Source organism: Oxyura jamaicensis, chromosome 1 (genome assembly GCF_011077185.1).
Source record: "Oxyura jamaicensis isolate SHBP4307 breed ruddy duck chromosome 1, BPBGC_Ojam_1.0, whole genome shotgun sequence".
Classification (NCBI taxonomy): domain Eukaryota; kingdom Metazoa; phylum Chordata; class Aves; order Anseriformes; family Anatidae; genus Oxyura; species Oxyura jamaicensis.
The window spans coordinates 204,048,865-204,075,091 of NC_048893.1; the positions used below are offsets into that span (position 1 = coordinate 204,048,865).

The 26,227-nt window shown below is 52.4% G+C and overlaps 1 protein-coding gene across 2 annotated transcripts in view; it reads left to right on the forward strand.

Annotated features, from left to right (window-relative positions):
* Positions 1-23,147, forward strand: part of STIM1 (stromal interaction molecule 1) — a 61,949-nt gene extending 38,802 nt beyond the window's left edge. The window contains exons 3-6 of one of the 2 annotated variants that reach the window (XM_035330844.1): positions 4,963-5,077; positions 8,639-8,750; positions 10,019-10,134; positions 22,923-23,146. In XM_035330844.1, coding sequence (XP_035186735.1) covers positions 4,963-5,077; positions 8,639-8,750; positions 10,019-10,134; positions 22,923-23,104 — 525 coding nt within the window. In that variant the 3' untranslated portion in view covers positions 23,105-23,146. Of the gene's footprint in view, positions 1-4,962; positions 5,078-8,638; positions 8,751-10,018; positions 10,135-22,922 lie in introns of both variants that reach the window. The other variant, XM_035330840.1, reaches the window with a different exon arrangement.
* Positions 23,148-26,227: the final 3,080 nt, after the last annotated feature.

Below are 26,227 nucleotides of genomic sequence, written 5' to 3' on the forward strand. Positions count from 1 at the left end.
CTTCGGGCCGCTCTGCGCAGCAGCCGGAGAGCTCGTGGTGAGAACTGCAGCTGGGAACCTTGAATTTGCATTTGTTGTTCTGGCCCTTTCTCTCCGGGAGAAGTTACGGGTATGTTTTGTTTGGATTAAAAAGGCTGCGGAAAGGGAGTGAGAGACAGATCACAAGTTTGTCTTTAAAACGTTCCAGTTATAGGCAGGGTACGTGAGATTTCGTCCACCAGCTTCATGCTGTCCTTAAATCTTCACGGCATTTTTCCCTTCTGGAAGTGAATTTTCAATGAAGTTTAAGATGACATCAGTGACCTCAATTAAAATGAACGAACTCTCCCTCGTGGGGAGATCTTCTAATTAGCGATCTATTTCTGCTCTTCACACTCACTCAAAAGGCAGCGCCGGCTGTTTGGGGGCTACTCTGATTTAGGTTTAAGTCGACGGCTCTCTCAGCTGCTTTTAGCCTGGTTTCCTAAGGAAACAAGCTTTATGTTATTGCGCTGTCATTCCCCAGCTCATCGTTCTGATCCTGTTGTCTCGCTGCAGGCGTGGTAGTGAGAAGGAGGTCTTGAAGACAGAAGTTTCCTGCAACTTTTCATGAAAATCGGTAGCTCAGAGAAGACTTCAAACTCGCATGCTCCCTGGGGGCATGCTGCACGTCGAGCTCCACCTCAGCCTGCTCTGCTCTTCCGTCACGCGCGCAGAGCTGCGCTGATGCTCGTGGGGCACCCTGCCCCGTGCAGCTGCTGGGATTTGGGAACGTGGCAGGGGGCTGAAGGTCTGGGGAGGAGACACAGGGGTCCTGGAGCAGCCAGAGTTTCTGCAGACTAAAAAACACGAGGCTAATGTCCAGAAACTTGTTCTTCATGGAGCTGCTGAGTTCTGAGCGTGCTTTCAGGCACCGAGACAAGGGGCTTGTGTTAACCAAAGAACCCGTGCAGATCCCTGCCCCTTTTAGAGGGGAGAAAAACGAGCTGGTCGGGCTGTTCGGCAGGTGGAGAATTAAAACGTGTGTCTGTGTGTAACGAGGTCCTGTAACCCTGGAGAGGTGCTGTAGTGGGTGTCTGGGGGTGCTGCACCCCTCTGCCTGCGGAGCAGATGCCTTTAGGTGCCTGCAGCACCTGCGAGGGACGCCCGAGGGAGCGGAGCAGGAGGGGACGCCGGCAGCAACGAGCTGTTTGGGTGGAAAATGAGGTGAGAGAGCTGAAAATGTGACGGTTTTCCAGGGTACACCGGAGGAATGGCTGGCTAAGTGATGTAGTGGGCCATGGCTTAGTACTGCCCCTCGGTTTGGCTTGCCAGGTTAAAGCCAACAAGAGGAAGCATTCTCCACCTGAAGCAGAGGTAATTTCCTGTAACGGGCTGCACTGGGGGCCAAACCTGTAGGTGGCTTCAGCAGGGGTCTGGATGCGGTCCCTCCCTCAGAGCATCGCAGCTCCCCTGAGCGTCCGTACGGACCTGTTGGCCTCCTCAGGGCAGCGCTGCTCTCCGTTACCGCTGTCTTCGTAAAGGAGGATCTCCAGCCACGGGGAGTTCTGAGGGGTGTGCAGCAGCGGGACCTTGACTTTGGTGGGTACTGCTCCTTGTTATGTAGAGCGGTGGGTTAAATTATGTGAAATCTTACAACAAGCAGCATGTACAGGCTGATTCTTCCTGCGACGTTCTCTGCCCACGTCGGCTGTTCCTCGTAGTGGCCGTTTCAGAAAGGATGATGGAGGTTCTGTCTCGCGGAACGTGGTGAGGAGCCTCCAGGCCTCTGCATTTACAGTTGGCCGCGGCTGGCAGCCCTCTGGAGGTCGCCTGCTCCAGCCCCAGCCCGGGCAGGGCCACCCAGAGACACTCGTCCAGGACTTTGAGTTTTGGGTCTCCGGGGCTAGCAGCAGCGGTGTGCTCTCAAGGCTTTGACGTGCTGCTTTGCAATGGTTTGCCGTGGGGTTGGTATTCTGTGCGCTGGTCCTTTTGCTGGGTGTTCGGACACCGGGGTATCCCACGGCTGCTCTACACATACACACGTTGAAATGCACGTCGCGTGCGTGCTCGGGACAGTCTGTGTGTGTGTGAAATCGCTGCGGAGTTTTCTCCAGTGGGGAAAAAATGAGAGCCATACAATAGAAAACTGTTCCTGCAGTAGGTGTGCAGATGGGAGAGGCGCCCTGAGAGCCCCTGGCACGTCAGCGTGCAGAGCAGGAGCTGTGTTTATTCACATTTACCTGTGCTGGCTGGCAGCACGCGGGGGGCGGAGAAGTCACGTTCAGCACCGTGTTCAGAACGTGCCCAATGCTGCTAGGTGCGGAGTTAGGGGGTCGGAAGCTGCCATACCCACCACAGCTGAAAATATTCCAATTTTCTAACACGGGTTGGAGGCAGCAAGTGACACCAGTGGCCCTGCGGAAACCCTGATTGCCAGCACTCTGAACACCAGTCTAGGCAAGCTTTGGCTGACTTGCTCTGTTTGCACTTCTGTTTGTTCTATCTTTTCCACAGACACTAAGGGAAAAGCTGTTCTTGTCACTTCCCTGGGCTTTGGTGCATGCGCTGCTGCTCCACCAGCTCTCCCAGCCAGCTTCGTGCAGGCATGACATGAACGGCTTGCCTGAGGAGGCAATGGCCACATCCTGCCTCGAGTGAGAGGTGTCCCTGCCTGGGACAGGCGGCTGGACAGGGTGGTCCTTGAGGTCCCTTCCAACCCAGGCCTTATTCTGTGTCTCTCATCCCGGCCCCTGCCCGGTCCCACTGCTGGCAGCACCGCGAGACTGCTCGGGGGCTCCTTGGGATGCCGGGTGCTGCAGGGAAGCTGGGAGGGATCACTTTCCCTGCCTGTGCTCCCCGAGCTAAATTTACAGAGCAGCAGCTGATCCCTGCGTCCCGGTGGGAGCTCGCAGCCGCCCGGTGTGTGACGCCGGGTGACATTGCTGCCGTCCCTATAGGTCACGAGCTCCGGCAGCGGGAGGCAGACCGCGGCGCGGCCGCTGCCTCCTTCCCCTGCTGCTGCTGGGGGCCTGGCTGGGTCTGGCTGCATGTGCTGTGCATCTTCCCGAGGGTTTGTCCTGGGTGCTCGGTGGCGAGGTGGGAAGGGGACCTAACGCTTTCTGCAAGCTGGAAAGCGAGAGGGCAGATCGGTGAGAGGCTCCGGCTACAGACACCTGGCGCTGGCATTGGCAGCATCCCGCGTGGGTTTGTGAAGAACTCAGAAGGTTAAAATTGTCGTGGGTATTTTTAATACTCTATCTGCTATTAAAATGCCATCTCTTTATGCATCGGTAACTTCTGAAATAATTCAGTTACACTCTTCACCTTAAAAAACCTGTGAAAAGAAATCTGCTTGCTAATCACACGCTGAATCGCGCAGGTAGGGATATAAATGTGAAAGTATCTTTTATTTTAGTTGATACACTAGGAACTGGCAACCTTCTTTCTTCTGTTTCGTGTTCACATGCTCTTGCTTGCCTCACGTCTCCTGAACTCCTCCTACCCAGAGCGCACTCTCAAACCTCGTTAGACTTTCCCACTCTCTCTCTCGTTTTTTTCTGTTACAATTTTCTTCACTTTTCCTTGGTGTCTCCCGTTTCTGCCCCGTCTTCCCCTGAGGCTGGAGGAGGATGGGAACCAAGCAAAGACGTTGTTGTGGCGGATGTGCTCCCTCGGTGGGCTCTGATCCGTCTGCAGGCGATGATGACCGTACAGAAACGTTCTTCAGTGGCTCAGCCGACAGCACCGGCACCAGCCCTCACCACTGCCTAGCACCTGATTGCCTTGGGTGCCGCTCGTCTTTTACATTGCTGTTGCTGTTTTGCCTGCGATTTGATTGCGCCACATTAACGTACAGGAAGCAGAAATGGAAACGGAGAACGCTTTAAGCAGAAGGCAAATACTGACCCCACAAACTGGCCAGGAGTGTCTGGGGACTGAGAGAAGCAGGCTGCAGGCACCAGCACAGTCAGCTTGTGGGCTGTCCTTTGCGTCACCGCAGTCTCCTTTTGTTCATTATTTTTCATGTAATTGAGTGAGCCGCCGGACTTCTCAGAACCTGCCAGGGAGCTGCGTTGTCCTGGTACGCCCGCTGTGGGCTGAGGGGCCGAGGCGGCCGCCCCCACGGAGCAAGGTGCTGCCGTCCCTGCGGCTCGCAGAGGGAACACGCCTCGGCTCTGCAGGTGGCACGGGCTTCAGCCTCCGTTTGAAGTTGCAGATCACACCCAGGAATAACAAATCCTCTGTTCTCATTGTTACCCCACTGACGTACAGTCGGTTCCACTGTTCTGTTTAGCTGAATTCTGGGAGCAGAACTGCAGAGAAAAGTCTGCAATCCCCACAGCCCAGGTCAAATTATTCCCATACTCTCTGTTTATCTGTCTTAAAGTCAATGTAATATTAATTTAACGTAAATGCAGGATATTGCCTGGCTTGTCTTCCCAGATTTCAGAGGTACTGCACAAACGTGGCAGAGCACGGCAGAGGTGCTCCAGGCCCTCCTGCACCTCGGGGCCCTGTTGGGCTCTCGCCACCAGCTCCAGGCCTCGCTGGCCCCAGGAGCACCCCGGGGTGGCCTCCCCAGCACGGGGCAGAGGGGCAGGGTCCCCTCCTCCATGCTCTCTCTAACGGGAGCCTGAAGCTTGGTGACTTGCTCACCAGCAGTGCGGCCCAGGGCAGAGATCTGCTGGCTGAGGGCTGCTTTAGCAAAAAGGAGGCAAAATGCGATGATGAAACTGGAAGTGGAGAGAAATGCATTTAGCTGTAACACGGCGCAGGTTTTCAGCAATGGCAGTATTTATTACAGCAGCTCAGCTAGGGAGATGGTGCAATTTCAGTCTGAGAGAATAAACCTGAGATGCTGCAACTCAGAGCGACCAGGGCTTTGCCACAGCAAGCGTTACGTGACAACATGTGGATCTAATAGTAAGATGAAATATTTTTTAAACTCTCCTGCTGTCTAAATGATTAATCGAAGAATAATCCTGCTATTTCTTCTCCTAGTTCTTGAGAGAGGACTTGAATTACCATGACCCAACAGTCAAGCACAGCACTTTCCATGGAGAAGACAAGCTCATTAGCGTGGAAGATCTTTGGAAGGCCTGGAAGACATCTGAAGGTAAAAAATTAAAAAACACAAGCAAATGAAATAACCTTGCTCCACACACACACACACGCCCCCCTTGCTACAAAGGGAAGTGTGTGTACATCTCAGGAAAAATACTCTTATTCTGCTTTTGCTGCTTTCTATAAGTTATTTTTCCAGCTTCCTTCTACTGGGCATTTTTGCATTTTTTTGCTTTTGGTACTTTCCAACTGTTAACGCTGGCATCTGGGTATGGCCATAAAAGTATAAATTGTTTCCTTTCTCTACCCCTATAAACGTGTTAAAATAGAGCCAAATACTGCCCTATTCCAGTTTCTCCTTTAAATGCTGGTTTCAGCTGATGTTTTATGGGGTAATAACATCCTGCATATTAAATAGAGCTGCGTGGGAGTTTTTCTACAGATTGTATTTCCCTGAGAAGAAATGTGCTGAATTTGAGATGCTCGGTAAACTAGTGAAAAGAAGGCAGGATAAAATCCTAAAACGCTAAGTGTACATAAATACATTCAACGTAGCTATAAGCTGCAAGCTTATGAAACGGTTCCGTTCTTCACAGCAGCTTAGTCCAGGGAGGTGGTGAAAGTTCAGTCCCTGGTGGGAAACTCCTTCAAACTTCTGAATTTTTGAAGAAGCTTTTAGGTTCGCTGGTACTTCCTGGCACAATTTCACTTTCGTTTTTTCCCTGACCAGAATTTTAGAATTAGAATTTCTTAGAATTTCTGCTTTGAGAAGTCTTAAAACTTACCCCACCCCCTTCTTTCTGCTTTAGAAACTTTTATTCTTGATATGTTGGGGGTTTCCTGTGATCTGTGGCATGGACCATTTCTGCCAGTGACTGCATTTTACTCCTCCGTTGTCCTTTTCTATTCAGGATGCTATTTGTTGCTCTCAAGGCTGGGAACATCTTTTTTTCCCGATAGTTTTAATTGCTGCTGGTCAATTCACCTGTAGTCTTTCCCCTTCCCTCTGCCCTCCAAGATCAGATAATGTTATGAACACCTATTGCTTGAAAAAATGGGATGAATTCATGAGCTGGGAAGTTTTCCATTTCTCTTTTGTACCATTTGCATGTGATTTGTCAGCCCTGGCTTTTAAATTACGCGGGGACAGGATGTGCTCAGTGCTTTCAGAGCCCTGTGTAGATACAGCGGTAGGCATGCTACCAGCTCTCGCAGTCCCAGGAAGACTCATTCTTAGCTATAGTGCTGGAAAGGCTGTCTGAAGGTGCAGTGATTCTGTGCACGATCCTGGAATTGTTTATCCAGGCCTGGACTCTGTCCCATGGAGATGCGCAGCCATGAGTCTGAAATTCCTGCCCAAGCCCCCTAACGCCAGCAGGATGCTCAGAATCGCTCTGCCTTCTGCGCTCAAGGAAAGAAGCCATTAGGGGATGGAGGAGACTGTCCCAGGATACTCCCCAGGTCCTTAATTACGGAGCCGCTTCTGCTCTCTTCCTGTTCCTGACAAGTGCAGGAAGTGGCATTTCTCTGCGTGCAGCTCCCGTGGTATAGCTTCTTGTAGTGCATGTATTACTGTGCTGCTTTTCTTTCTCATTGCTCTGTGTGTCTGGCTGATAAAATAAACGACTGGTTCCAAAAGTGGTCTCGTCTGGAGACTAATCTGGGCGTTTGAAACCGAGCTGTATAACAGTAGAAGCTGACGAGAAGGGCAGGGCTCTGTGAGGAGCAGCTTTGACACAGCACTCGAGGTGCGTCCAGGACACGTGTGTCCATTTCCTACATCCCTTTCCCACGAGGTTGGGGTGCTTTTACAACGCCTTGGCTTGGATACGTATACATCCCTCGGTACGTGTGGCTCTCTGAAGCAGGAGATGGTCCGCGGGTAGGGCGCAGAGCAGGCGCAGCCCCCATCTCTTCACGAGGTGGAGCTGCCCACCCACCATGTGCAGTGCCGTAGTGCCCCTGCCGTGGCCGTGCAGCCCAGTGGGACCCTCTGGGGGCCTCCAGCTTTCAGCAGGTCGGGTTAGCAGGGTGTCCAGGGTCCCCCGGGCGTGCTGGACATAGGCACATCGGCGGCTCCTTCGGGCAGGCCTTGTCCTCCCGCGCTGCCTCAGGGGCTGCCGTCCCCCCCGCGGCCTAGAGCCTGCAGTGGAGAGGCAGCCTGGTGCTCTGGGCCTCTGCGCTCGGCTCCTGGGCAGCAGGAGCTGCCCCCCACCAGCACCAATGCTCGTTATCACAAGCATTTCAGAGAACGTTTCCGAGGAGTTCTCTGACAAGCCATTGCCGACCTTGTGGGGCTCCTGGCCAGGATCAGAAGCTCCGGCGTTTCACCCTGGGTCCGTCAGAGCTTGCCTGAGTCTCTGCCTCCCGTGGGCCGCCTGGCCTGGGGGGCTCTGTGGGCTGTGGGTGCAGCAGGGCTGTCCTGCTGCGCTGGGCACGGCCACGGCCGCTGCTTTCCCTGCCAGCTTCAGTTTCACATCTTGCTTCGGGCCACAGAAATGAGTTTCCCACGGTTTGTGGTCCAGGGGCCGTAACTACAGGGAGTTTCCTTAAGCTTTGCGTTTGCTAACATGCATCTCTGAGTCATTTCTCAAGTTTATGTGAGGATTATACCTTCTTGTGAAGCCTTGCTGCCTTTTGCTTAACTCCTGGCTCTCGTCCCGTCAATTCTGTCATCTCTCTCTTGGAGGCATTGAACTGACTGGAGTGATGTGGAAGATGCTTCTCATATTTGTGGGGCAAATCATTGTTGACATTTAAGACGGGACCACGAAGCTTTGAGCTCAGTGTTGATACAGCCCTTTAAGCCAGTAGTAAATGGGTCTTTTCTCCACTTGGCTGTTGGACACCACGCGTGAGTCAGACCAGAGGACGCTGGGCTGGATGTGTGCGAGGCAGTGACCGGCAGAGTGGGCGTCCAGCACAGAGCTCTCTGAGTTGCTGGAGGTTGGGCAAATGCCCCAAGAACTCAGCCCATGCCCAACAAAGGCAGAAGTTGATAAATTAAAGCATTGCAGAAAACCAACCCCTATGTAAAATTACGTTGCCTGATTTTCTTTGCTTTCACATTGTTTCTGTAAGTACAACAAAACTAAGCTGGAAAGGCAGAAGCTCCCTTCCCAATGGCTTTGTCACCCGTAGTATTTGAGCTTTATGTGTCAGCTCAGCGTCGATGTTGAGTCCCTCAAACCAGAGCGCCCAGGCTGACCACACATGATGTAAATCCATGAGGCAGGTGAGGCCACCACAGAGAAAAGTTCCCCTGGACAAATGTGCTTTGTTGGCAGTTAAGAGACAGCAGCAATATCACTTGGATGACGGAAAGCTAAGCAGTTTCGCTTACCACCTGCGAGTACTTTGGGTCTCCCAGAGGATCTTGGCTGCTGGTACATTCCTGGTATAATAGCCCCTGAGATTTCATGGCCTCAGATGCTGACTCACGGCATATTTCGTAGGAATGTGTCTGTTTAAACTCTACAGATGTTTTCCCTTTGCTGAAGGCAATAGGAAGAGGTGTATGTGGGGAAGTAACTGCTTATGCTGTTGTTGCTGACTTGATGGTTTTAGTTGCTTGGTAAAAATCCTAAGCTGCTTGCGTGTTTTCTACCCACAGTGTACAACTGGACAGTTGACGAGGTGGTTCAGTGGCTCATTACCTATGTCGAGCTGCCGCAGTACGAAGAGACCTTCAGAAAGCTGCAGCTGAGTGGACATGCCATGCCCAGGTCAGTGCTTGCTGCGTTGCCTTATGAACCTGTGGGATGCATGCCAGGGAGAAAAACAGACTTGAGGTGGCTCATAACATCATGTGAAGATCATCTGCGTGTGCAGAGCTACATATAATTCCTGTTCCGCTTCAGTTACACTTGGAGGGTTTGGCTCTGCTGTCGTGTTCTTTGCAGGGACTGGTTTAGCTGTAGGTGGGCATTTACCTGCTACAGGTGAAAGGAGAGGCTGCAGTTTGAGCACTGTGGTTGGAAATGCTGCCCATGCTGGTCTGGGGCTAGAGTTCGTCAGCCCGCATATGCCCCAGCTGTGTATTCAGAGCTAAAACCTGAGCTAGAGAAAGCAGATCTAGGTGACGTCCTGGCTCTGCCGCAGATTTCCTTCATAACCCCAGTGAAGTCACCAGGCTTCTCCGTCACTGTTCATCATCCTCAGCACAGGGATGATCTCGGCTTGCTGGGTTGCATCTAGAAGTTAGGGGTACTTGCTCAGGGGTAGGTGTGTGTCTCTGCACCACACTGCACTGGTGTGTGCTGATGTTAATTCATGCCCCTTGATGCTCCAGCAAAGGAGACTTCAAACCCATGAGATCCTCAAGAGAAGCACTGGCTGATAGGTGACTTAAACTCATAACAAACTTGAAAAATCTGAGTGCAGCTTTTTGGGTAAAGGTTATTCTCTCTGTAAAGGAACCTATAAACTGACAGGTAAGTTAAAAAACACGAAGGTGTTCAGGGCAGTGCGTGGTGTGTGCTCGTTTATTCTGTGTGAGAAATATGTTCCTGTAGTCCATGAAATCAGACGTCAAAGGCTATCCGTATAAATTGATTTAATAAAATAACTATGTCAGTAGTTTAGGTTGTCAGGATAAATAAAATAGGCATGGCCATATTTTTTTCTCCTCTCCAACTAAAGCCGAAGATGATCATAGAATCACAGAATATCCCGAGTTGGAAGGGCCCCCTAAGGATCATCGAGTGAAGCTCCTTGCTCCACACAGGTCTACCCCAAAATTCAGACTATATAACTAAGAGCACCGTCCAAATGCTTCTTAAACTCCGACGTGATGCTGTTTAACACTTGGATGCAGATCTTCTGTATAGGAAACAACGTTATTTGAGGGATTTCTTTTGTCCCGATGGTCTAAGCAGGTAGTTTTCTGGTCCTGTTCATCACATTTCTTCTCCTGTAGCTTCCATGTTACTCATTTTTGGCCAGTTATTAATTCAGATGGATATGACCGTGCCTAATTCTTGTTTTTTTACAGGCTAGCAGTAAACAACGCTACCATGATGGGAACTGTTCTGAAAATGACAGACCGAAGCCACAGGCAGAAACTGCAGCTGAAAGCTCTTGACACTGTGCTCTTTGGGCCTCCTCTCTGTGAGTAACACTGCAAACCTCAGCGGCTGTTAAGTGAGAGGAACCACATCTGCGCGGCATCAAACAGCACAGATACACATCAACGTGATCCACAGTCTGAGCTGTTTGAACTGCTGCTGGTATCATTAGCCAGAAACAGCAACAGGTTGCCTCTGGTGTAACCCAGCAGCTCTGTAGCCTGAGCGGCATCCTGCCACATAGCTGTGTGTTTGTCTGACGGGCCTCTTGCAGGTGTGGGCTGAATTTTCCTGCTAGGATCTCCTGCGTCTGTAGGAGAAACCTTTCCATCCTTTCCCTTAATTGCAGTGCTGGCCCCGTGGCCCAGCGGTGCATTTGCAGCGGTGCGTTAACGCATCTGTGGGTGGGAGCCTCCTTCAGCCACCTGAAGCAGCTGCCTGCAGGTGGGACTGCAGGCTGCCCGGCTCCTGGCTGCAGATCTCCTCCAAAGCGGCAGAACAGCAGTGTTTAGGACGAGTGAGAGCGAGGGACGGAGTTCTTTTGATGCTGATTACAGGCTCCTGTTGATGATCTAGAAGCGCTCTGATGTATATCTCAGCAGCGCTGCTTGGGGTGCTCCTTTTGCATTCGTTCTGTCTGCCTCATGTCTGCCGTCTCTTTATTAAATGTACTTTGTGTGTCTTTCCCACTTATTCATGTTTTCCTCTTCAGCTTTTGATGCTTTTATGAGGTAAACTGAAGCCTTGCTTGATCGGGGGCCTGTTTTGCTTGGCATCGCGCAGATGTGGTGGGTTTTTAAGGCAGGCTGCGTTGCCTGCACACGTCCTGAGCCCTCTTGCAAAGCCCTCTTCCTTCCCGTTGAGTCATCTTGTACCCACTGTGTGAGAGGTTTTTAAAAACGAATACAAGGGGGTGCTTTCTCACCGTAGTGCAAATACAATAGTCTGGATGCAAATTCTGGCTCAGGAACTGCCGTGGTTTCAGTTGCTGGCAGCTGGAAATACACACCATCAGAAATACCACTTCCTCTGTTACTCGCGTGGTTTTCAAGGGGCTGTTACTGCCCACTGTTGGCAGCGCCCGCTAGGATGGTTGGACCAGATAGTAGCAGACAGGACGTAGCTTGGCTCTGCACAACGTGGACATGCCAACAACCTCACAGAGCAATTGATTTTTTTTTGGCCAGTGAGAAGTGATAAGGTGCTTCCAAAGTGCAGCCGTTGGTGCAGCCAGTGCAGCCACTTCTTGTTTTCAGTCCGTGACCAAACCCCTGAGAGGCGCAGCAAGGCAAATCCTGGGCAAATCGGCTGCTCTGAGTAAATCGGGTGAGATTTATGAGGCTTGGAGGAGACACGAGCTGACTGAGTGAGATGTGTAGGTCGCACAGCCGGCCATTTTCGCTCCCAGTCATTACAAAACACGACTCCCTCGGGACGGTTTCCTTTTTCATTCGCAGGCCTGTCAGTCGGCCCGGGGCAGCCCCTGCTCTGCCCTCGCCTTGCGTTGGTTCTGCTGGCAGCCCCGGGGCTCGGAGGAGGTAGGCAGCTGTTAGATGCTCTGTAAATGGCAAAGTAAATGGCTCTTAATGATTCCAGGTCAATGGCTGCTCTCTGTGTCAGAGGAACTGCTGTGAGCTGTCGTGGCACTGTAACAGGAGCCTCCGGTCACGCAGATTAAAGTGTGCAGCGAACTGCACTTGGTGTGTTCCAGATCAGCGTTCAGAGCAGGCTGTGTGGGCTGCAACCTGTGGTGGTTTTACGCAGCTGGGCACCGAGCTGCACCACAGCTGCTCTCTCGCTCCCACCCCTCAAAGAAAAAAGGGGAGAAAATGTGATGGGAAGGGCTCAACGGCTGAGATAAGGACAGGGAGATCACTCAACAGTGACTGTCATGGGCAAAACAGGCTCAGAACACAGAGGTTAATAAAATTTATTGCTAACAAGATAGAGCAAACAACAAAAAAACAAACTCCAACACCTTCCCCATCCAGCCTCTTCCACCTCCTCCCCCTGAGCGGCGCAGGGGAACGGGGAATGGGGGCTGCTGTCAGGCCCTGACGTTTTGTCTCACGGTCCCTGGCTGCCCCTGCTCCCCATGGGGTCCCTCCCACGGGATGCCATCCTTCCCAAAATGAGCCTGTGGGGGCTGCCCACAGGCAGCAGCTCCTCAAGAACTGCTCCCACACGGCTCCGTCCCACGGGGTCCATCCCCCAGGAGCAAAGTGCTCCAGCACAGGTCCCCCACGGGTGGCAGCTCCCCCCAGACCCCCTGCTCCTGCGTGGGCTCCTCTCCACGGGCTGCAGCTCCGGCGCGGGGCCTGCTCCTGCGGGGGCTCTCCATGGGCCACAGCCTCCTCCAGGCCACATCCCCCTGCTCCACCGGGGGGGCTCCTCCGTGGGCTGCAGCGTGGAGATCTGCTCCATGTGGGACCCATGGGTGCAGGGGGACAGCCTGCTCCACCAGGGGCCTCTCCACAGGCCGCAGGGGAACTGCTGCTGTGTGCCTGCAGCACCTCCTGCCCTCCTGCTGCACTCCCCTGGGGGGCTGCAGGGCTGCTTCTCACTCCTCTCTCCAGCTGCTGTTGTGCAGCAGTTTTTGTTTTCCCTTTCTTCAATCTGCTCTCCCAGAGGCACAAACCATCGCTTACCGGCTCGGCTCTGGCCAGCAGCAGGTCCCTTTGGAGCCAGCTCAAACTGGCCCTTATCTGACATGGGGCAGCTGCTGGGCCCTTCTGGACAGAATCACAGCCGCCCCCTGCTACCAAAACCTTGCCCTGTAAACCCAATACAGTACTGATGGGATATGTGAATCCTTTAAGCTTCTAGCTGAAGTAGGCATTTAACGCCTTTTGGACGGCAGCATTGGCTATTTGGTAGTTAACTGAGTGGATTTGTCTCTGGTTCGTTATGGTGAGAGCTCACTTGTCCAGAACTAATTTCTTGAGAAATTGATTGCAAAGTTCTCAGCAGCCATTAGCAATCAGCAGGAATTCCGGGCGCACTCAGTGACCTCCTAAGCTGCAGAAGCTGCTCTTCTTGCTCAGCAATAGATTCAGAGGTTTCAGGTGCATTCCAGTTACTGCTTGTGTTGGTCAGTGAAGGTGGTCTGTGCTCCTTGCTGCTGCCAGGGAAGCTCCCAGCAGTGGGCTGTGGCTCACAGGTGCAGGATCGTAAGGGTTGTTATTCTCTCCCAAAGATGCTCTTATACCTGCAATGCATAGGAAGTAATAAATAAATCCAGCCCAGGCTGGAGAACCACGGCTGCTGCCTTCAGACACAAAGCCAGACGTCTCACTGTCAGTGGGGATTACAGCCCAGGTACCAAGGCATTGTTTCTCATTCTGCCCCACAAAGTCAGGGAAACTTCCTTGTCCCGAGGCTAAAAATCCTCTCTGATGTCTCCTGCAGTGTGGTGCAAAGGCTCCAGCAAGCACCAGTTAGCTGATGGGACGCCTGGCCACTTTGCCTGCTGATCAGCAGACTCCTGTGGTCTCACGAAGGCTCATTTCCTATGCCAGACTCCAGACGTTTGATTCCTCTCTTCAAAGAGGTCTGCTCACTTGCAGGGCTACAGCTCTGTAATTAATCCATTGCAAAGGAGCACGGCGAAATGACAAACCAAGCAAGATGAACTGACTGAGTCTTCTGTGTCTGTTCCTTTGTTTTCATGTTCCTTAGCTCAGAACTGCATCCAGGACAAAATCTCACAACTTCAGGTAAAATCGGAGAGGAGAATTTAAGAAAGCAAGCAGTGAAATGTAAAACCGTAGGGTTTTCTTTCTGAATAGTGAATTTAAACTTTAATTCTTAACTCTCAAGTAACAGAGACTCGGTTGTGTGTCATCTCACGTATTGCCCAAGGCACCACTGCGGTACGATGTGGGATCGAAAGATGGGCAAAGTGCCCCGGCCGGAGTTACCCACCCTGGTCACCTCCCCAGGGGCCAGGGAAGTGAGGTCCACGTTGCCTGCGAGGTTTCAGGAGGTGTTTCCGTAGCTCTGCTTCCCAGGACAGGAGGCCACCAGGCGTAATTCGGTCCAGGAGGCTCCAGCAGCTCTCTCAGTCCTGGGGCCGGTCCCTGCCTGGGCTGCAGGCAGCGCGGGGTGCAGGCAGGGGAGCTCGCCCCAGTGCCTGCAGTTCCTGCAGTGCTTTGCTGGCATCCCCTGAGTGTGAGGCACGTCTGCCCCTCCCTCAGCCCTTCTCCTTTCTGCTGGGGACTGCCAGTTGTTATCCCGGGTGTTAGACCTTTATTTGTTGGATGCCTGCGTGCACGGCGACGGAGGCACCAGGACGGGTTGCCTGTAAGAGGAGACGTTTACGGGCAGGACGTGGCACTCAAAGGTTTCTGGATGAACTTACCTTCTTTTGGTTTTCGGTTTTGTTTCTTCGGTGTCCGCTCGGGGGTGGACAAAGCCACCTGTCCTTTGGTAGCGCTTCGTCTGGCTGATTTGTTTCTGTTTGTGGTAACCAGAAGTGTATTTGACAAGTACTTCGAGACCCGCTTAAACATTATTTGTTGAAAGCAATAGAATTTCTTAACCAAATGCCAGATGGATTTATCACTGAGAGATTTACCATCCTCTTTAAATATTTACAGTTGGATGGGCTGTGTTTACATTACCTGCCCCTATGCAGAAAAGCAGTTTTGTCCCATTAGGACACTTCCAAAGTGACTTCATGCTTCCAAGTCAGCGCCGTGTCAGTCGGTGTGGCTTTCTCAGCCCCTGTGACAAACACCCGTTAAATAGGCTGTGCCTTTTGGTAACAACAGCTAGGAAGCTAAAAACCCAGGGGGTGTGGTTGGTGTCCAGACATCCTCTTGTCCTCAAAATCAGCACATCTTGAAGTGTGAGGTTCTTTACCTGATCATGCTGTGAGTCCGCTGGCAGAGGAGTGTTCAGGTTCTGGAGGGAAGACCCGGCCTTGATACGAAGACAAGCATGGGAGGTGCCTTCGGGGAAACGTAGAAGACTGATAGCTTGGTTTCTGAAGGAGGCATGCGTTCTGTGTTTGGTTTTATGCTGTTGTACCTCGAGCAGCTGCAGCCTGAGCTTTTCTTCTTTCCTGTGTTGTCCGCAAACATCTGCTGCACGCGGCAGGCTGCATCGCAGATCTGATTCGTTCCCACAGCGGAGTCAGTCAGTGATTCCCACCTGTAGTTTTTCCTGCTACTTCAATTTCAGTATAAGTAACTGGCGTGGAATTCACTGAGAGTGTAGATTTCTTTTGTTTTACCAATGCTAATGTAAATTGCTTTAAAACTGCTGGTTTTCCTATAACCCAGCGAGGTTTTATTCCCGAAGTAAAACTTTGGGAATTTAAAAATTGGGGCTTTGAACTTGTGTCATTCACGGTGGGACTCTTGTTCGAGGAAGTTCAGGTCACTCTTACATTTTTACAGTTGCTTAGCTTCTTAACCTTGCTTCTTTAAAACATAAAACCCGGCAGCGCTGCGAACCAACGCGGCGTATTCTCGTCCTGCAGGCACCTGCATGCCTACTGTGGGCTTCGGCAAAACGGTGTCTGTTCTTCCTTGCCTCCCACAAATAAAAAGAAAACAAGCACAGAAACCAGTGTCCCCGGTGCCGGCTGCTCACCCCGCAGTGTTTGTACCCGTGGTGCTCCGGGCGCCGTCTGGCACTGAGGTTCAGCTCGGGAAACTGCTGGAGGCACTTGCTACACAGTCGGCTTCTGTCACGGGGTGTTAGGCTAAATAGCTGGAGCAGCAGAAAGTCCTGGTACGGCGAGCTAAAAGCAAGAAAGCGGAGCAGGGGCGATGCTGTGCTGCAGGGGCACCGCACGGGTGCCCTGCGCCTGCCCAAGCCGGGCGGGTGCGTGGGGGAAGGAACCGATCCGTGCGCCTCGTGCAGGAACCGGAGGTGATGTTAAATGTGAAAATCGCCGTCTCTTTTGTTTGACATCGGTCTCTGGAGAAGGAGAACACCTCCCTGTTCCTTTGCCCCCCGCCGTGCACCGGGGCCTGGGGTCTGTCTGCGTTCAGAACCCAGCTGCAGCAACTGCGGGCGGCTCTCCTGCCCTGGGCCCGTGCTGGAGGAAGTCGCGCTCCACGGGGAGAGTTAATGCCTTCGCAAAGTAGGCGGTAAGCAGAAGAGGTGTCCTGGCACAGAACACCTGATCTGAAAGAGGTTTTGTCAGAGCACCCATTCTGCCCGCTGGCTCGTGCTGGCCAGCCCTGAGGGCCTGGCAGCGACTACTGCTAGGTGTGGGGGTCGCAGGGCCCGACAGCCGCGGCAGCGTGTGGGAGCCGTGCCCGTGATCCCAGCACCTCGGGCATCTCGTGGGGCTGCAGCGCTGTGGGTGTTGGCAGCCCTGTGACCCACACACGTGTGGCTGAGGGTGGCCAGGCTGACGCCTTTGGAGGCAGGTGAGGTAGTAGCGAAGCGGTGAGGTGACTGCGATGCTGGATGCATCTTCTCGTGCTGTGCTGGCGCTTGGAAGGACGCAGCGTGTGCAGCCGTCCGTCCCGCCTGGCGTGCCCCCCGCGGCAGCGCTTCCAGCGGACCCCGACAGAGCCCCTCCAAGGGAATGCAATTGAAGCCGTTTGGAAACCGAAATCATTCATTTGCTAAACTCCAGGCACTTCTGTTAGCAGTCTGGGGAGCATGGGCGGGTTTGTTTTCTTGGTGTGGTTTGGTGGCGGGGGGTAGCGTTGTGCACAGCAAACCAGCGTGCCTTCTGGAAAGGGACTCGGTGAAATGCTTGTTGGGGAAACCCCACTTAGTTGCAACAATAGCTAATGAGTATGCTTTATGCTCTTCATTTTTGAGTAGGTTAATGGTACTGAGGTCTCCATTTGTAGAAAAATAATTGGCAGTTTGTGGTAAATACTGGTTTTTGTGAGCGTCAGTACAAAATGTAACGGCTGTACTTTTGTCCTTTCTCCCCCTCCTCAAGTCTGTATGGAAAGTGCACGTGTCTGCAGCCTGTCCGGTCTGCGAGAGCTGTCACAGAGTAGGCGAGTTCACAAACTGGGGTAAAGTCATCAAGTTTCAGATTATTTGGATTTTTATTTACCATGCTTTGGATCACTCAGAGGTGTCCATCCCAGCTGGTGGCCCTGGCCCTGCTTGCAGCGCTCGTCGTTACCCCCACACGTCTTCCCAGGAATGAAGACTTGAATTCCCCTGGTGAATCTGCATTCCTACAGAGCTGTAGGAAGCAAAACGGCAACGTTTCCATCTAGGCTGAGTTTTCCTTATTGTTTCCTTATCTGCTTGTCCTCGGTGAAAGCTGCCGGGGAGGAAGGATGTTGTCTGCCAAGCGGCTGCGTGGTGTAGCTGGCAGCTGCTGGCGCTGGAAGCAGGAGGAGGCTGTGAGTCAGCATGGGCTGGGCTTGGTGTCTCACGGGGCTACACCCAGCGCCCCAGGCTAAGGCAAGCCGAAGCTGGGACGGAGCTGGGACGGAGCTGGGACGGAGCTGGGACGGAGCTGGGACGGCAGTGCTGCTGCAGCTGGCTGGACAAAGCATGCAGTGGGAGCGGTGGGGGAAACCTGCAAAGGAGAGGAGAGCTGGAGTGTTGTGGGAGGGCAGAAAACAAGTCATCCGAACGAGTCGCCCTTGCAGTCTTCTCAAAACGTGAAATAAAGGGGACCTGAAATGATCCATGTGCAGCAACTTGCCAGAAGCTGCTTCTTAGGAAGAGGATGTTGTGATAATCCATCCGGAATGGGAAACGGGGCCAATATGAGTCTTGTTTATTTCTTTAGTGTTGAATTTACAAGTGAGTGTTTTCAGAGAATGACTGGACTCTTCTGTGGCACGTCAGGTGATGCACTAGGTGACAGAGAAGGGGGGAAGGTGCTAGGAAGGCCTCCTGGCCGCCCCGGGGGGCTCCCAGAGCAGCCCTGTCCATGACCCGCGTCGGCCGGGTGCAGGGCTGCTGGCGCGCAGCCACATCCCACGGCTCCCTTTGCCTTGGAGTAGAACGGTTCGGTTGGAACGAGGACATTATTCCTCTTCTTTCTTCCACTTACGCACCTACAGAGATGGGTGTGGTGTTTGTGTGTTTAAGCAAATTAAAGCCATTAATACTGCAATCAAGTGCTGGTGGGCTGGGCAGAGCAATAGCTACCGGGCATTGCTGATTATCGATGAAGCACTTCAAGTGACAGGTGGCACTGATCATTTTCCAGCAATAGATTAACTAATGAATTCCAGAGGGAAATTTCACTCTTAGTTAAAAAATTGTCCTAAGGCAGAAGGTTATGCACATCTTCATAAGCTGTATCGGTATTGCTAAGCCGAGATTTTTATTTAATCCGTTTCTGCTGAAAATGTTAATCTTCTGACAAATGCGAGGGGATTTTTCCTTAGCTTCAAGTATTGCAGGCTACGATGAGAGCAGTAAAAAGGAAAAAAAAAAGGCAGCAGAAGCTGCGATGTGTCGTTCTGTCCATGGTCTGTGCCTCCGCCCCGGGGCTTCCACAGGGGCAGCACTGCTGGAGGAGCACCTCCTGCCCCCGGCCCCAGCCAGCGCCCGCTGCCAGCAGCCCAGCTGTGGGACCACGCGCTGTTCATCACCCCGCTGAGGGTTAATGCAGCCTGAGCAGCCGGTCAGGAAGAACAGAATGGAGCAAAGCGGCATGAGGTTACACAGAGATGACCTGAGCAATGTAGGTGCCGTAACTCAGCGCGGTACTGCTGCCGCAGCCGAGCTGTGATTAGCCGTGCTCGCCCAAGCCTCTTGCAGAGACAGGATTGAGGTGGTAGCTTAAATTTCCTTCGCTGGAAGTTCATAAGCGAATTCGTTCATGTCTCAGGTGCGGCAGGCTGGGAACACGACTGCTTGCAAGCACCAGTTTCCGGGTGGTAGTGCAAGCAACTTTCTTCATCAGTCCACACCCAGAAAGAAAAACAGCAGCGGAGGACAGATAACATACAGGAGAATGCTCTGAGGTATCCTCTATTTCAGCTAGAGGCTCTGGTCAGCGGTACCTGAGAACCAGTGACACAGAAGGGACATCCTCTGCATCGGCAGCCTGCGGCACCGGGGGCTCCCTCGGCTTTCTCATGTTTCTGGAGGGCAGCATCCCCAGCCACAGCTTCACTTTTCAGTAGAACCACGGGAGGATGTGCCGCATCGCCCAGGGTCTGCATGACCACCAGATGTTAACTGGACGACATCTGTCAGGTGGAGTGGGGGAGCCCTGTTTGTATCCTGACCAGCTGGGTGAAGGCTCTGCGTGCTTCTGGTCCCTGCCGAGGCAATGGCCTGAGCTTGCAGGCTGGTTTTCAGAGTGCATCTTTTCCTCCTACTCTTAAAATGCACGTACAGAAAGGAGTTAAACTAATTAAAGATTTTAGTGTCACGTTTCCATTTTTTCCTGTGTTCTTCAGGCGATCTATCCGCTCCAGAAGATCCCAGTGTTTACCTGCAGAATACCCACCGTGTCCCACCAGTTGGTTTCTGTAGACCCAGGGTTCCGTCCTTCTTTACATATGTTCCTCGTGCTGGCTGACGTGCGCTCCTCCTTTCTGGCTTTCTCTCAGCTAGAGCAGTTCCTACCAGCCACGGATGCCAGCGGCCCGTGTGAGTAACTCCAGAAGTAACTCTGCGGGTGAGGGTGACCCCGTTACACCGACGCACTTTGAGGCCGATGGGGAGCTGCAGAGGCCCCACGTGGAGGCTGTGCCCGGGAAGGGCCGGGGGATAGGTGGTGACGCCGGGAGCAGGGTCAGCTCCAGCACCTGGACACAGCCAAGAGCACGGGGAGCAGTAATTGCTCACTGCTGTCTGTCACTGGTAATTAGGTCCACGTAACGAGTCCCTTACGAAGCGGTCAGAGAGGAGTCAGGGCACGCGCATCTGTCATCTGCTGGTGGGAAAGCCCCTTGTTCAAAGCCTCAGCCTTTCTGTGTTAGGCATGTGCCAGTTGTTCTCTGCTTAAAAAATAAATCAGAAAGACAAGGTCTAACACAAGGCTTTTTCCTTAATGCCCTTACTACCGTTAGATGCCTCTTTGTCTATCTCTGGTTTGAACCTAGCTTCAGGTGATCTTGGCCGTTCCTTCCTATTTCAGACTGCATGGACAAGAACTAACGTGGAATGCTGTCCTCTAGACCTCTCTGTCCTGTAGAGATGACAGATCTACCAGAACCCAGAACGCCACGTGCTGGCATGGTTTGGCATGTCAGTCGCATCGTCTCCTGGAGCTCCCTGGGGTTTGGGCCTTTTCTGAGCCCCCCACCAGCCTGCACCCCACAGCCGCTGCGTCCCTCTGGGCGCTGCACCCGGCTGCAGTCATCCTCTCCAGGCCCCGGCTTATTGCTCACCCCGGGGCGGCGCCTGCCTTCACACGAGCTTATTGAAGGCGTTTGGCTAGGAGTGACTCGTCTTGGCCTGATGTTTTCCTTGGTGCATGTTTGTATGCGTCTGTATTCCTCACGGTCCTGGAACTTTTTGTCTACGGCTTGCAACCAAAATGCGGAGGAATCCCTGTATCATTGACATCGCAGCTTCAGGATGGGAAAAGGGAAGCATTGACCTGGCGTGCCTTCGGTGCTTGGTGTTCTTCCAGCCCCCACTGCCGTCCTCTTTGCTGGCACATCCCAGGCCCATCACTGACTGCAGATGCGTGGGACCGTGCGCGTATTCCATCCCCGCCCCACCCTGGATTCTGTCAGACCCAGCTGTGTTTTTCTCCCGGTTAAAGCTCTCAACATCCTCCTCTGCTGCTTTTTCATCATCTCTTGCATACCTGCAGTGTTTGTTTTCCTCGTCTCTTTCGTACCTTGTTGTTTCTGGATCGTGTGTCTTGACCTAAAAGAGAGGCTTACCGGGATCGATGTAGGCATGAGTGAAAGCAGACGCCTCCTGTACTGGTACCTGATTTCACTGGGGCTAAAGCGACTCTGGGGTATAACAAATATTGTTCCTGCCTCGGGTATGACATTCCTCATTGCTCTAAATCACAAGCAATTCTTATAAGAACTTTTTATTAAAGGTTTTGACAGGAGACGTGACACAAATTATTTCTCAGCAGCCTGAGGAATTTAGTTAGACCTCTTCTTACCAGACCAAGTCTCTGCTTCTCTTACAAATTTACTGGTTTCTGAGTTTCCTGGGAAAAAGAGAACGGATTCTTATGCCTTTCTCTGTAGCCTCTCCTCGGATTCCTCACAAAATTACGGAGATCACAAAAGCTGAGTGGAGCAGGGAGCCTGTCTGAATTAGCAATGAATGCATTAACGTACTGCTCAGAAACGCTCATCCTCCCCGTCTGAAGGAACCACTCTGCCTCTGGATAGTTCTCTGTCTTGCTGCCCATTTGGGTGTTTTCCCACGTTTCAGTATACCAACGAGGGACCTCGTTGTGATCTTTCAGAGCCCTTACCGTGACAGCAACGTGCTAAACGCCGACGTGGAATGAAGAAGGCCGGTTCGACAGTTCTCTCCTGCGCTGAGATGATGCTTAGGCCTGGGCACTGTGAGAGCTTTTACATACTTGCACAAGTTAAAAGGAAGGGAAAGCCCTAAACTGGCTTTGTCATTTTGAGGGAGGATTTTTTTTTCTTTCAAAAAATGTTTGCTAATTGTATTTTAAGGCAGCAAAGATGAATTGGAGGCCCTGGAGGGCTCTCTGCTCTACATTTGCAATACTTGGGGAGGCAGCAACGTGGTCACGTTACTCCAAACTATGTCAACATTTTGTTGGTAGAGATCCATCAGATTTAGTGAGACCAACAAGTCTCGCAAGTCTCTAAAATGCCAATTGAGATGGAAAGGCTTCTGGGGGAGACGTGCAGTGAGAACACGGCAGCATCCCCCTAGGGCTGCCAGCCGAAGTTGTCCCACCGCAGGCGTTCGTCTGAGCACCGTGAGCAGAGTGCCGGGGCTGGCATGGTTTGCCCTCACATAAACCCTCACTCACGCTCCCCTGCCTGCTCCACATCTGCATGAACGCTGATGTAAAAGCCTCTGGGTCTCCAGGGAGTTTCAGAGGAAGCTGTGCTGAGAAGCCGTGTTGGGTCGCTGTTGTTGGAGTGCTGCATGGAGCGGCTGAGCCCCGTGCGTGGCTGCCCTGAGGCTCGTAAATCTTGATAGCAAAGCTAGGATGAAAACGGCCGTACCGGCAAGGGGAAGAAATCAGGGCTAAGAAATTAGGGTTGCTCTAACTGGGGGAGCGGCTGGACGTGGAATCACGGCTCGCTTCATTGAGCTGATCTTTCTCATCTGTGGCTTCCTTGGCACACCCTTGTTTGAGATTTGCTAAACGGTAAAAAAAAATAAATCTGCTTCAAACATGGTTTTGGTGTTGTTTTTTTTCAGCACCTAAGAAAGCAGTTACTGCCTTCTGTTTTGTGCATCCACACTTGAAAGTAACTGTTCTGCTAAGTGGTGGAAAAGGAGGGGTTCGGCACCGAGTTGTAATTCTGATGGGAACTGACGGTTTGAAACGTGATCTCCCTCTTCTCTGGGATCACAGTCAGATTTTTTCAACAGAGTTGCTTTCTTACCTCTCATGCCCCTGTACTCTGTTATTTGTTTTGTGTTGCCCTAAAAACAGCTGTTCTGATGGTTCATACATGGGAGCTATGGTGTTGTGTAACGCCAGGTGTATTATAAGGTTCTGAATTTTAGATTTTAGACTTTTTTTTTGCTTCCCCACTCAAATTCAGTAAATGTTGGCACGGTCCTTGCTTTTCTAAGTATTGCTATATCTCAGCTTTTCCCTGTGTTGTGGCACCTGGGTCACAGTTCCTTCCAACACCGCCCTAAGCTCTCACACCCAGCTACGGTGCAAGCAAGACGCGGCGGAGTTCGTCTGTGCTCGCGTTGAATTCAGCGGTGTCTCTGCTTCTCTTCCAGTAACTCGTCACAACCACCTGAAAGACTTCATGCTGGTGGTGTCTATTGTCATCGGAGTGGGTGGCTGCTGGTTTGCCTACATCCAGAACCGCTACTCGAAGGAGCACATGAAGAAGATGATGAAAGACCTCGAGGGGCTTCACAGAGCTGAACAGTCTCTCCACGACCTTCAGGAAAGGTAAGCTTTCTGTGTCCGCCCAGGTGGGGCATTCAGCTGGGGATCTTCCCTGCAAAGTTATTCCTCGCTGAGATGTCAAGCAAGACTTTCCTCCCAGCTGTCATCCCTCTGTGTGGCGGTCGCCTTCTGGTGCTGTGTGCCGCAGTCGGCACCTCCCGGAGCAGTGGCAGCACACCTGCTAACCGGTCTCCGTGGCCCACGTGGGCGCGTGGCTCTCAGATCAGTCTCACCGTTTGCATGTGAAGATGTGTGCACGCCCACTTGACAGGCTCTTTTGAGGTTAGTTAAGTGTTAGTTAAGGGTTAACTAACTGAGTTAAGCTAGTGCTCTTATGGTGTGCCATGTGAAGGCCTGAGCGGTAAGAGCTTCCTGGCGTTGCTGGGGCCCTGAATTGGTGCAGTGAAGCCACTTGAGCCAAGTGACGTCTGGCACGCTGCTGAGAGGTGGACCCGAGGGCATGGTGACATGTAGCCGAGCACGGCTGCGTGTGCTCACCCGGAGGTTGCTAACGAGCAGTTTCATTTCCTTTGTCTTGTTTTTATGTTGTCTGCCTGTGTGTTGTTAGTTCCTGTTCTGCTCTGATTGCCGGCTCTAAGAAATCCTTTCTGAGTGTCGAGGAGAACCTGACTCCGTACGGTTTTGTTGTTGCTGGCGCATGGTTGCACTCTCCTTCCCCTTGGAAGTTCGGTGCTTTAAGGTGTAAAACATCAAACTGAGGACAACCGACCTGAGCGCTCCCTCGGGGCTTGACAGTGCTTTGCCACTCGTGGTTCTGTTGCAGAACGAAATAGGTACTTCCTGCACACCGGTACGTGCTTAGCAGCAGTGACACGTACGGTGGTTTCTACTCCCAGTCCAACTCCTGGTGAAGATATATCACGACTTCCCCTCTGCACTTAAAATTACAGTGTAAACCTGCATCTGAAAGGGAAAAAGAGCCCCTTAAAGGCATGTAAAGTCATCCAGTTCACGCAGAGCTTGTCATCCAGGTTGTTTCACTCCGGGCTGTGCCCATCAGGAACCTTACTGACAGAGTGGAAGCAGCCAGGAGAGGAATTACAGCGTCTCTTGGATTCTTCTTGGAGCTGTGTGTAGATGTCAGTGCTTCCCTGCCCGCACAGTCAGGCATTAACCTAACCCAGGAGTGTTCCCTGGAAGAATGAAAACAACCCACGTGTGAGGGGTGTTAAGTGTGAGGGGGTGAACTGCACACCGTTAGGCCAAATACCGTAGCCTAGGGAATGGAATCTGTAGTCACAGACTCCAGTAAAGCTGCTCATCAGAGATCGGGCTGGCAAAGCAGGCTCCCTGCGTACGCAGGGCTCTTGTCGGGAAGGAACAGCGTGCAAGGCTGCTGACAACAAACCAGAAGGGTTTTCTGGCTGTAAGGTTTTTTTAGGGCTAGATTAGCAAGTAGCAGAGCGTGGCAGACTTCAGCTCTCCTTTCTACTAATTTTAAACGTAACGCTGAAGGATAAACCTCAATTTGGCTGCTGTGCAAGTTGGTGGCTACGTTCCCAGAGACGTCGCAGAGCGGAGCCCGCCCCAGTAACACGCTGGCTGCCTGGGGGCGGCGTTGGAGGTGCCCGGTACAAATGCCAGGATCCCAGGGATGCAGATCCCCAGTGGGGATTTTACAAACAGCTGAGGCTTCGGAAGCGGTGCGGACCACGGCATGCTTTCTTACCTACCTGCTTCTGACAGCTCCTGGGAAATGTCCGTGTGTGAGGGATGTTTGAAAGCCTTTCGCTGCCGAGAGGGTCTGATTGCATCAGTTGGTGTCTGTATGGAGATACCAATAGTGTACCAATAGCACACTGCTGCGTGTCAGTGCTGCACGTACGTGGCCTCCTTTCTTTTTGACTTGAAGAGAGAAGAAGCTGCGTTTCCTCTCCATCTGCTGAGGAGCTGGTTCTAATCCCCAGCCCGTTTCACAAAGCTTTGCATAATTTTACATTACAGGCTGGAAATATCCCAGAGAAAATGATTTTTTTTCTGCAGCCAGGACGCGGGAATTCCTCCTTGGTCAGCTCCTGCAGCAGCTGCCCGAGGCAGTGGTGCCCGGGCAGGACGTCGGTGGGACCATGCTACGTGGGAGCCTTGGGCCCTGCTGTGGAGGGCATCTGTTAACGAAGGAGATGGGCCCGGGAAGCTTAACCAGTGCTGCAGAGCCAGGCAGGGGAAGCACAGAACCACGCGTGCTCAGCATAGCTCAACTCCCACAGCAGCACACCCTGTGGTGGTTCTGCAGGGCGTGCGCTGCGAGGGGTTGTCTTCTGCAGAGGCACTGAGCAGGAGCTCAGGGAGTGGGAGGCGGATTCCAGGCCCTTGGCGTCCTCTTGGCCCAACGTTGCACGAATTCTCCTGAGAGGTGAATATGCCTCCACTTCTCCAGCCTTGCCTCCTGGGAGGGTTTGACTGTGGAGCTCAGCTGCTGTAAAAATGGCAAAAACTACCAACTGGTGCCTTCCCGTGGACCCGGGTAGAAATTAGGAAGTTCTGCTTGAACTGACCTCTTCCAGCTCATGGAAATCCAGCCAGAATCTCTGGAGGGTACACGATGCCTCCTTCAGCCGCGTACTGACTGCTGGCACTGTTCCTGATGGACAACCCCAGCGTGTTCTTGAGGGCTAGAGAAGGGAACGTATGTATAAAGGGCCATTTTCTGTTCATGCTCAAAATACCTTTTGAGAACATCTCCAGTTGAGTGACCCATCAGAACAGAAAAGTTCAGGTCTTAGCACGTCCGCCTGACGACCGCGCTCCTGCGCTGTGAAGCCCCTGACGCACCTTGGTTCCGTGCCCTTATCCCGTGCCGCTCGGAGGGCACCTTGGTGCCTCCTGGAGCTCGGTGCACGTGACGCAGATGCTGAACCAGGTGCTCTGCACAGACATTCAGATGGAACGCGCAAAGTGTGGTTTTGTCCATAACCAGCATAAGAAAATACGGACTCTGCTGCTAGGAAAAAAACAGAAGTAAGGGGAAACAGAGTATTAGTGTGCCTTGGAAAATGATGTAAGGATAAAACTCCCAGGGAAGGAATTCTGCATAATAGCAGAGGGAAATTTCTCCTTTAAACAGAGATGTTTTGGTGGTTTGGGATTCTAGCAGCCCTAGTGTGGAAGA